At 42.0% G+C, this 12,253-nt stretch overlaps 1 protein-coding gene across 1 annotated transcript in view; it reads right to left on the bottom strand.

The window, feature by feature from the left end:
• dnah5l (dynein, axonemal, heavy chain 5 like) overlaps positions 1–12,203 on the bottom strand; it is a 367,508-nt gene extending 355,305 nt beyond the window's left edge. The window contains exons 1-2 of the mRNA XM_072575753.1: positions 12,124–12,203; positions 2,809–2,962 (exon numbers count right to left, since the gene is read on the bottom strand). Of these exons, the coding sequence (XP_072431854.1) occupies positions 2,809–2,956 (148 nt within the window). The 5' untranslated portion in view covers positions 2,957–2,962; positions 12,124–12,203. The remainder of the gene's footprint in view (positions 1–2,808; positions 2,963–12,123) is intronic.
• Positions 12,204–12,253: the final 50 nt, after the last annotated feature.

The following is a 12,253-nucleotide window of genomic DNA, read 5'->3' as shown; positions in this document are numbered from 1 at the left end:
AGACAAATTTAGCATGGTCAATCCATTTAACCTGCACATCTTTGGCCTGTGGGAGAAAATGGTAGCACCCAGAGGAACCCACACAGACACAGTGAGAATGTATAAACACCACAGAGACACTCACTGAAGGCTTGATTCAAACCTGGGTTCCTGGTGCTGTGAGGTAGCAATGCTAACCACAGAGCTAGCAGGTCGCCAACTTAATCTCGAAAATGGTTAATACCAGACTATGACCAATATCTAAGATAAACAAAACTTGCACTTGGTTTTATCAATAAGCAAGAAAGCCATAAGACTCTGAGACGTACAAGCAGAAGTAGGCCATTCAGCCCATCAGGTCAGCTCTACCATTCAATGAAATAATGGTTGATCTAGTGATCCTCAAGACCAATTTCCAGTCTTTTCCTCATTACCCTTGATTCCTTTACCAACTAAAAATCTGACTATTTCAGCCTGGAACATACTAAATATTCAAAAGCCCCGACGAAAAAGAGAAGAAACTCTTTGTCATCTCTATCTTCTCAAGATGAGTCCTTTTCTGAGATTATTCCCTCTGGCAGCAGACTCTCCCACAAGGCAAATAAACTTTCCACATTACCCTATTCAGCCCTCTCAGAATCTTATATGTTTCAATAAGATCACCTGTCATTCTTCTAACTCTAATGAGTATAGGGCCAACCTATTCAACCTTTCCTCATGTAACAGTCCCTCCATAGCAGCTTAGTAAATCTTTTCTAGACTTTCTCCAATGCCAGAATATGTTGCCTTAGATAAAGAGGCTCAAAACTATTCACAATATTCCAGCTGTAGTCTGACCCAATGCCTTGTATAGTTTTAACATAACTTGCTTATTTTTATATTCCATTCCCTTTGAAATAAATGCAAACATTCAATTTATCCTAGTACTTGCTGAATTTGCATGCTAGATTTTTGTGATTTATGCACAAGACTCCCAATCTCTCTGTGCTTTCTGCAGTCTTTTTCCAGTAATGAAAATCTGCCTCTTTAAATCCAGGGGTGGCACGGTGTGTCAGCGGTTAGCACTGCTGCCTCAGAGCACTTGGGACACAGGTTTGGTTCCAGCTTTGGGCGGCTGTCTGTGCGGAGTGTGCACATTCTCCCTATGTATGCAAGGGTTTTCTCCAGGTGCTCTGGTTTCCTCCCACAAGTCCAAAGATGTGCAGGTTAGGTGAATTGGCCATGCTAAATTGTTGATAATGTTAGGTGCACTAGTCAGCAGGAAATGGGTCAGTGTGGACTTGTTGGGCTGAAGGGCCTGTTTCCACACTGTAGGAAATATAATTTTAATCTTCCTGCCAAAGTGCATAATCTCACATCTCCCCATATTATGTTCCATCTGCCAAATTTGTGTCCACTTGATCTTTTTTTAGATTAGATTCCCTACTGTATGGAAACAGGCCATTTGGCCCAACAAGTCCCCTTGCCTATATTTACCCCGACTAACACTATGGGCAATTTAGCATAATCAATTCACGTGGCCTGTATTTTTTGGATTGTGGGAGGAAACCAGAGCACCCAGAGGAAACCTACAAAGACACAGGGAGAACGTGCCCGAGGTGGGAATCAAACTCAGATCCCTGGCGCTGCACGGTAGCAGTGCTAACCACTGAGCCACGGGCCGTCCTGTGCTGCCAGACTCCTTTCCCAGTCCTTTCCCAGCTCTGCCCTGGTTCTTTTGTTTAAGCTGAGCGCAGTTGTTTCCAACTCAAGTCCTTCCCTTTCAAATTGAATGTTAAAGTCTGCATGTTATGATTGCTGTTTCCTCAGGGATCTTTTACTCTAACTTAATTTGTTAAATCTGCCTCATTACACATCACCATAACCAAAATGGTCTGTTTGGATCTCCAACATATCGATTCCCTTTACATTTGGCATCAAACTACAAGCCTACAGAACAGTAGTATGACCTGTCCTTCTGTATGTATCGGGACATGGGCATTATGCAGCAGATGTCTCAAATCCCTCAATAAATATCAGGAACAATGACTCCACAAAATCCTAAAAATCCACTGTCAGGATGGACACTCCAGTAACAGTGTCCTCTCTCAGACCAACATTTCCAGTTTGGAGACATTGGTTACTGTCAAGCTTTGTATTGGGTGGGCTGTATCATCAGTGCATTTGAAGGCCTTCAAACCCAGGTCTCTAGTCCAGGTTTCTTCACAACTAGTGGTTACCAGAAAGGAAGGGAAAGTGCTTCAAGGACATGCTTAAAGCTGCTCTGAAAAAAAAGATACAATATCCCCACCAACTTATAGGATTCTTTAGCCCAAGGTAATCCCCTAAGTGGAGAAAAAAGTCTCAGTAAAGATGCCCACTAGGTCCAATATCTCCAACAGGCATTATTGAAGGCCAAACACCCTTCAGGAATGTGTGAAAATCCATATCCCACCCACCCCCTCAAACACCATCTGCCCCACCAGTGGATCCAGGATTGGGCTTGGCAGAAGTGGGTACTGTAGATGCTGGAAATTAGAGCCAAGGTTAAAGTGGTGCTGGAAAAGCACAGTAGGTCAGGCAGCATCGGAGGTGCAGGAAAATTGACGTTTCGGGGCAAAAGCCCTTCATCAGGAATGAGGCTGGGACCCTCGGGAATGGAGAGACTAGGCATTGGACTGCCTAGTCACCTCATGACCCACAACTCTAGAGTTATCCTTGGTCTTGAGGCACTGAGTAAGAAGACACTGTTAGACTATTTTGAGCAAGTTTATTTGTTGAAGTGACAGTAAAGTTCGACATTCTGTTGTCCCAGTCACCACTAACAGTCGATAATAATGCTGGACTCACCTTTAACATCAGTATGGCTAATGGAGATGAGCGGAGGTGACAGTTCAATGTCAGGCTTGGGTGAAGACGGTTTATTCAACTCGTTCTCCCCTGTTGCATTCGGTGGGGGATGGACCTTTTCGCCCGCCGCTTTCTCATCCTCTGACATTGCTCGCTAAGGATGGTAGAAATCAAAGACAAGCCTGCAGAATGGGTTCACTAAAAGACTGTAACCAACTCTCTCGCTCTGTGCACTCACTCCTGCACTGCCTTTGAAACTTGGAAAATATCACAATATAAACACTGCATCTAATTGGAAAGAAGCCAGTTACAAGAACAGCACTAAAGAAAAATTATTTCCTCTATTGCCAGAAAGAACGGGTTTGTTTACAGACTTTGAGCAGCAGAGTGAGCCGGTGAGTGAAAAGAAAATCTGAAAAAAGCTGTTGTGGAATCTCAGTTGCTTAGGAACCGGTAAAACTGGAACAGGACGCACTGCATCGGGAAGGCTCTACATAAGTATCGCAGCAACAATCACTGTGCCGAGACTCCACTAAACAGACACGAACTATAATTAAGCTGCTTGTATTTTACTCCCCCAGAGACTAAATCTGACATTTATACCAAACAGCTATAGAATTATATCCACCTAAGGCCCAAGCATGACCTAAAAAGTGAAGTATATAATTCAGTGTTCCCTACCTGTCTTAATCACAATATCTATTTCACCAAGTTCTGGCAGGAAACCAACACACCTCAAATACTTTTTTTGGGGCAGGGGGAACTACTAACTTCTTAAAATTATTTTTATTTGAAACTAGAAGTTTACAAAACTGGTTCCAATTTACAATCTTCCGTCACATAAACAGCAATTAAATCGGGACTTCAGGTTTTAATTTGTTGTCAGGATTAGACTGTGACAATGAAGGGACCAGGCCACCTTAAACATAACCAGGGAAGTGTATCCCTTTGGTTGTGTTGGTTCTTTGATGCAATAATCTACACAAAAGACCACATAGTTTAGCACCAATTAAGTTCAATATGGAAATTCCATGATGTTTTATGCTGGCATAAAAGATCATATAAAAATCTCATCCCACCCAGTATCACAGTATGTTGGCTCAGTGGTCAGCACTGCTGCCTCACAGTGCCAGGGTCCTGGGTTCAATTCCTGTCTTGAGCAACTGTCTGTTTGGAGTTTGCATGTTTCTCCCTCTGTTTATATGGGTTTCCTCCCACAGTCCAAAGATGTGGAGGTTTTATGGGGTGAGTTTGGGTAGGGTGCTCTCTGAGGAGTTAGTACAGACTTGTTTGGTTGTAGGGATTCTATTCTGGTCAGAGATAGCCATCCCTTGAATCAAAAATGATGTCATTCAGGGTTAAAAGAGTCTGCCATGGATTTTCATGTGACGGACCAGAATGCTTCAAAGCTCAATCTTTGTGCAGATGTCCCAGGAGAAGACATCTGAAGTGCAGGATTAGCTTCCTTCCCTTTCCTTCTCTGCCACTACTCTGCTCCATCATTACAATGTTGTAATCCAAACCATAATGCATCTTGATGGACATAGCACAATTTTGAACAATTAATATAGAGACATAGAAAACCGGAGCAGGAGTAGGATATTCAGCCCTTTAAGCATGCTCTGCCATTCAATATGGTCATGACTGATTATCCAACTTAATGCCTTGTTCCAACTTTTTTCCCATTTTTTTTATCCCATTAGATCTGAGAACTATATTTAGTTCTTTCTTGAAAACATTCAGTATTTTGGCTTCATCCACTTTCTATGGTAGAGAATTCTGCAGGCTTGTCATCACTGGGTGGAGAAATTTGTCATCTCAGACCTAAACGACCTGCCCATTTCCTTAGACAGTAACCGTTGGCTCTCAACTCCCCTATCATTAAGAGCATCCTTCCTGACTACTCTGAATAGTCCTGTTGGAATTTTGTAAGTTTCTATGAGATTCCTCCTCATTCTTCTGAATTCCAGTAAATATAGTCTTAACTAATCTGGTCTCTCTTCATATGTCAGTCCTGTCATTCCAGGAATCAGTCTGGTAAACCTTTGATGCACTCCCTCCATAGCCAGAACATCCTTCCTCAAATAAGGAGACCAAAATTGCACACAATACTCTACAGGTGGTCTCACCAAGGCCCTGATGCTTATCCACAATCTTACACAGTCTCTTTCTCTGTGATGGAGAATATGTACACAAACCATGAACACAACAGCAGCAAATACATTCTTGGAGATACCAGTTGAGATACGGACAGACACATGGAGCACTGGCACAATTGCATCTTTATTGTTTTCATTGTTACAAAGACACTGCATATATATTACTTGGATGTCTTGAAGAATTGTGGAAAAAAATTGATTACTTCAAATGTTGTGGAAATACCTGGAGAGATTTCTTTAAAAGAGGCAGGAACTGTGGACATTGGAAATCTTGTTCTAATGAGACTTCCCGTAAATCATGTGACTAGTGATAATTGCTTGCTTTCCCGTTTACCTGTTGGACTATGCGAACACTAACTGAATGCAGCCCAATTATGAAATCTGAAATTAGTTGTGGAACAGGAAGCATGTGAGGAAAAATAGCCCAGCTGATTTCTCCTATTCGCAAAAAGAATCCTTTTGTTGACTTCACGGTAAAACCTATTGATGTTTCTGCAAGAATGATCGAAATGCCATCTCAATATTGCATTTCCTGAGCAAACTGTGTCTGCCAAGACTTCAAAGTGAACTGTAAATAATTAGTGAATTGACCACAGGTGCAAGAACAACAGACTTTAAAATGTTCTATGAGTAATTCTTTTTGACCGAAAGAAACATCTTAATGGCCAAAAAAAAAGTATTATATTATGAAATTCTGCACTGACAAATCCACTTTCTTTCTCTTTTGCTGAAGTTGCAAGTTTTGGGTGATTTAGAGAGATAAGCATTTATACATTCATATTACCCATTGTATCTGTTTACTAGTAATTGCATCTTCATTGATCATATCATGTACATTAAAAAAACCTTTTGATAGTTTCATTGAAAACCTGGTATATCTATGAATTTAACTGGTCCTTTGGTAACGAGGAAGTAGATATTAATCTTATGTTGTCAACTGTGGAGTAGTGAAACTAGAGTAACAGCATAGATTTCAGTAGCCTGTCTCAGAGGAAATCAATGACACAGATGTAGAAGTAGATAGTGCTGGTGATGCAGCAGAAGCTCATTTTGGGATTAAACATAATAGCAGGATTGCAAGCTATCTGAATCAGCCTCAGATATTTAGATTCGTAGAAGAGACCGTTTGCCCTATTAAGTCTGCACCAACTCTCAGAACAGCATCCAAATGAAATCAAGCCCCCTACCCTATCCCTGTAACTTTATATTTACCTGACACTACAAACAATTTAGCATGGCTAATCCACCCACTCTACACATCTTTGGACTGTGGGAAGAAACCGGAGCACCCAGCAGGGAGAACGTGCAGACACACAGACAGTCATCCCAAGGCTAGAATCAAATCTGGGTCCTTGGCACTGAGAGGCAGCAGTGCTAACCACTGAGCCATTGTCAAGCTGAATATTGGAACCAGAGATCAAATAATCAAATTAGTGGCAGGGTCCAAAGACTACATATGATATGTGCATGTGACCCTAGACCCACGGCAATATGATTGATTCTCAACTGCCCTCTGAAATGACCTAGCAAGTAACTCAGTTCAGGGGAAGCTAGGCCTGGGCAATTAATGCTGGCCAGCCAGCAACACCCAAGTCATATGAGTGAATTTAAAAAAACATTTAGATTAGTCTTTTCTGGCAATTTTCAATTGGAATGATGAAAGCCATGTGCTTTGCTATTGAAATGTTATATGTTATAATTTATCTCACAACTTCTGTTTCAGAGAATTAATCCTCACCCACATTTTAACAAAATAATCCTAACGATGCACAAGAAAGATAGAATAGCTCAGCATGTCTTATCTCTTCTCATAGTTGGATCCCTTATATAGCAAAGACTCAGTAAGAACTGAGTAAAATGGGGGTTTAGATCAGAGTGGTGCTGGAAAAGCACAGCAGGTCAGGCAGCATCCGAGGAGCAGGAAAATCAACGTTTCGGGCAAAAGCCCTTCATCAGGAATAGAGGCTAATGAAGGGCTTTTGCCTGAAACGCTGATTTTCCTCCTTCTTGGATGCTGCCTGACCTGCTGTGCTTTTCCAGCACCACTCTGATCTAAACACTGAGTAAAATGGTGTGACCCTAACTTAAATGATAACAAATAAGGTTCAACATGGGTATAGCACTGATTTTTGCAGCATTTATATCCATTCACAAGTCCTCAGATAATACAGTTGCAATGAAACCCCATGCCAGCTCTTAATCTATACTCTGTGGTGAGTAATTTACTTCCTGAACCCACAGGATCTTTTCATCATCTATACAGAAGACTTCTTGCTTGATTCTGCAAAATTTCTCACATAGCCCACTGCATTCAGTCCACTATAAAGTTGCCCTATATTTCCTACTTTACAACAATGCCTACATTTCAAAGGTAGCTGCCATTAGTTGTGAATTGTTTTAGGACATCTTGAGGCCACAAAACATATTGATCTGAGCCTTATTCCTACGACCATATTCCTACGAAGCACCTCAGGTGTTTACTATTTCTGAAAGCCTTGGTTGTTGGTTGAAGATTTTATTTTAAAATTATCCTGTTCAGAAATGCCAGTACACACCTCTGCAGCATGTGGAAATTGAACCCAGGGAGTGTGCTACATTGTCAAAGGTGGTGTTTTTCAAAGAGGATGTTGAATGCTGGTCTCATCCGTCCTTTTAGATGAACATAAAAACATTCCATGATGCTATTTCAAAGAGAAGCAGAAGAGTCAGCCTCAGCATCCAGGCCAATATTTATGTCTCAATCACATCATAAAAAGATTATCAGCACAGATAACACAATGTTGTTTGTGGGAGTTTGCTGTGCACAATGTTTCATCCATTAAAATAGAGACAATACTTTAAAAATAATTTGTTGGCTGTAAAGTCCAGCAGTTGTGAATCCACTATATAAAAGTCTTTCTTCTTCTTTTCACTTAAGTAGATAACAGCAGCTTTAACAAAACCCAAGGAGATCAACACCATTCTGAAAAAAATTGATCTACTTGATTGATAACCTACAGACACCTTAAATATACATAGAAACATGGAAAGATATACAGCAGAGAAGGAGGACATTGTATCCATGCTGAATGAAAAAGAGAAATACATCCTTCCAGCCAGAATAAAAACATTAACCTTAACTTTTTGCTTCCTGACACTGAGACAATTTTAATCCAACCTGCCAGTTCCTCTTGAATCCTACTAACTTTTAATTTTCTGATCTTAAGACACATCAAAGGCATCATCCTGATTGTCTCATGTGCTTTATACAATTGAAGGAAGACTTCTTTGTCCCGACTCCAATCCTTAAATGTATTCATCTGTGTAAAAAGATTAACTGATCATTTAATTTATTGTTTGTATGACAGTGTGCAAATTTGTCATAGTTAGCTGAGTTGTACCTTTCTTTGGCTAAATGTGAGTTTTGTCAGGTTTCACAGAAGGTTTCTCTACAGAATGCCTAGGCAGACATCTTGCCATTATCTTCCCAAAATGCCTGCATTAACTATCTACCCTTCCTTGTCCAGTAAGAACCATGGTTTTAGGTGGTATGGAAGACACTCCTTAGCATACACATCCGCACTCATTTCACCTAGGCACTGTTTCACCAACAAGTCACACAGTTTACCTGTCCTTAGCCACATCTTGTCGAACCATCTAAGACATCATTACTGTGTCTCCAATGTTCATTGTAGATGCACATCTTGTCATTGTCTAGTAGGGAAATATTACATACAGATAAGCAACTGGCAATTTAAAATAAAAGCTGTACGCAGACTGTGCCTGAGACTAAATTTATCGGGGTCCCCTGAACCATAGCCCCTCCCCCTTGCATGGACAAGGAACTAGCCTCCATCCACTTTCAAGGTGGCCATTTGGTTGAATAAACCTGCAGGTGTGTTTGCCACACAGGGAACTGGTGCATACTATAAATGCTGTACTGCAAGGTGCATTCCGTCCCATGCAACTCTCTACTGAAAAGCACAAGAAGCAACTTGCCTGTCTGTGTAAAAGAGTGCATTAATATGGTAGCATATTGGCCTATAGATTCTGGCTGAAGCATCAAAGTGCTAACAGGCATGGCACTGCATGGCAAGGATGCTGCAAACGTGCAGGTAGGCACAAAGTGAGTAAGTGCTAAAAGAACACCGAGCAGCCCTGAGACATAATCTAGTCTAATTGATCAGTTGGGTGCCAGTCCATGCATGCAGTGGTTAACACTGCTGCCTCACAGCGCCAGAGACCCAGATTCAATTCCCACCTCAGGCGACTGACTGTGCGGAGTTTGCACATTCTCCCCGTGTCTGCGTGGGTTTCCTCCAGGTGCTCCGGTATCCTCCCACAGTCCAAAAATGTGCAGGTTAGGTGAATTGGCCATGCTAATTTGCCCATAGTGTTAAGTGAAGGACTGAAAATGTGTTGCTGGAAAAGTTGTTAAGTGAAGGGGTAAATGTAGGGGAATGCGCCTGCCATTGACGAGGGTTCTGTGCAGCAGATGCGCAAGGGTTGTGCAGAGATGCTATTGTATCCTGAGAAACATGGAGGCTCTTTGCAGACAGAAATGAGCAGAAGTCAGCAAATTTTATTTGTCTAGTTTGCTAATGGCTGGTAGTAGATGAGGAAGCTGTACATTAATATGAGCACTTTGGGGCCAGCAACCATGTTTCTATTAGATATAAAATAGTGATGGAAAAGGATACACCAGATCTAAAAGTTGAAGTTCTAAATTGGAGAAAGGACATGGAAGATATAGAATGTAGAGAGATAGAGAGTGACATATTACAGAGGAGGAAATGCTGGATGTCTTGAAACGGGTAAAGGTGGATAAATCCCCAGGATCTGATCAAGTGTACCCTTGACCTCTTTGGGAAGCTAGGGAAGTGATTGCTAGGCCTCTTGCTGAGATATTTGTATCATCGATAGTCACAGGTGAGGTGCCGAAAGACTGGAGGTTGGCTAACGTGGTGCCACTGTTTAAGAAGGGTAGTAAGGACAAGCCAGGGAACTATAGACCACTGAGCCTGACTTCGGCGGTGGGCAAGTTGGTGGAGAGAATCTTGAGGGACAGGATAGACATGTATTTGGAAAGGCAAGGACTGATTAGAGATAGTCAACATGGCTTTGTGCATGGGAAATCATGTCTCACAAACGTGATTGAGTTTTTTGAAGAAGGAACAAAGAGGATTGATGAGAGCAGATTGGTAGATGTGATCTACATGGACTTCAGTAAGGTGTTCAACAAGGTTAGATCTCACGGAATACAGGGAGAACTAGCCATATTGATACAGAACTGACTCAAAGGTAGAAGACAGAGGGTGGTGGTGGAGGGTTGTTTTTCAGAATGGAAAAGGATAGACCAGATCTAAAAGTTGAAGTTCTAAATTGGAGAAAGGACATGGAAGATATAGATTGTAGAGAGATAGAGAGTGACATCTTGAAAAATGTCCATATTACAGAGGAGGAAATGCTGGATGTCTTGAAACGGGTAAAGGTCTGTGACCAGTGGAGTGTCACAAGAATTGGTGCTGGGCCCTCTACTTTTCGTCATTTATATAAATGATTTGGATGTGAGCATAAGAGGTATAGTTAGTAAGTTTGCAGATGACACCAGAATTGGAGGTGTAGTGGACAGTGAAGAAGGTTACCTCAGATTACAACAGGATCTTGTTCAGATGGGCCAATGGGCTGAGAAGTGGCAGATGGAGTTTAATTCAGATAAATGCGAGGTGCTGCATTTTGGGAAAGCAAATCTTAGGAAGACTTATACACTTAATGGTAAGGTTCTAGAGAGTGTTGCTAAACAAAGAGACCTTGGCGTGCAGGTTCATAGCTCCTTGAAAATGGAGTCACAGCTAGATAGGATAGTGAAGAAGATTTCCTTTATTGGTCAGAGTATTGAGTACAGGAGTTGGGAGGTCATGTTGCGGCTGTACGGGATATTCGTTAGGCCACTGTGCAATTCTGGTCTCCTTCCTATCGGAAAGATGTTGTGAAACTTGAAAGGGTTCAGAAAATACTTACAAGGATATTGCCAAGGTTGGAGGATTTCAGCTACAGGGAGAGGTTGAATAGGCTGGGGCTGTTTTCCCTGGAGCAACGGAGGATGAGGGGTGACCTTATAGAGGTTTACAAAATTATGAGGGGCATGGACAGCAAATATAGACAAAGTCTTTTCCCTGGGGTGGGGGAGTCCAGAACTAGAGGGCATAGGTTTAGGATGAGAGGGGAAAGATATAAAAGAGACCCAAGGGGCAACGTTTTCATACAGAAATGTTATATGTATGGAATGAGCTGCCAGAGGAAGTGATGGAGGCTGGTACAATTGCAACATTTAAAAGGCATTTGGATGGGTATATGAATAGGAATGGTCTGGAGGGATATGGGTCGGGTGCTGGCAGGTGGGATTAGATTGGTCTGGGATATCTGGTCAGCATGGACGGGTTGGACCGAAGGGTCTGTTTCCATGCTGTACATCTCTACGACTCTTTGACTCTAATAAGGTTGCCAATAAGCAATGATCCTTCTTTGTAGATAACTCGTAAGAATCTGGTAAGAATCTCACCTTGACACCTGTAAATTAAAGACACCTACCTCTCTGAACTTGCTTGATTCTGCCACATTTCTCACATAGTCCACTGCATTCAAACCCTTATAAGGTTCTGCCCAATATTTCCTACTTTACATCAATGACTACATTTCAAAGTTGCAGGTATTAGGTGTGAATTATTTCAGGACATCTTGAGGTCACGAAACATGTAGCTATGAGCCATGTTCCCACGAAGCATCATGGGATGTTTACTGTAGTTGTGAGCCTCAGTTGTTGCAGATTTTAAAAAAAGAAATCCTGTTCAGAGTTGTTATTACACACCTCTGCACCAGGTGGAAATTAAACCCAGGTCACCTGGCTCAGAGATAGGGACACTACTCCCCCCCCCAAGAGCCCTCAGTTGGCTAGTTGTATACCCATGTTCTAGTCAACCTCTGACATGACACAACTCTGGAGCAGGTGTGACTTAAGAACTTGGGCCTCCCAGCTCAAAGGTAGGGATGCTACTATTGCGCCACAAGAGCCCTGATCAGTTGCTTGTTACATTGTTCAGCCTTGCCAACCCCTACTTATACACAACATCCCTCCTCTTTCCTACGTGGCTCCATAACAACTTCATTCACTACTGACCTCACTTCCTGGATACGCGGTGTTCCGTTCAAATCGGGCGGGCGCTTTAACCGTTGAATTTTACATCGCGGACAGTGTCCTGGCAGTGGGGACAAAGCGGGCGGGAGGGAGGAGCGGGTAAAACACACAG

The sequence above is a fragment of the Chiloscyllium punctatum genome, chromosome 8 (assembly GCF_047496795.1).
Source record: "Chiloscyllium punctatum isolate Juve2018m chromosome 8, sChiPun1.3, whole genome shotgun sequence".
NCBI lineage: Eukaryota > Metazoa > Chordata > Chondrichthyes > Orectolobiformes > Hemiscylliidae > Chiloscyllium > Chiloscyllium punctatum.
The sequence above is the reverse complement of the archived record's forward strand: the minus strand, read 5'-3'. Positions and strand labels throughout refer to the sequence as shown.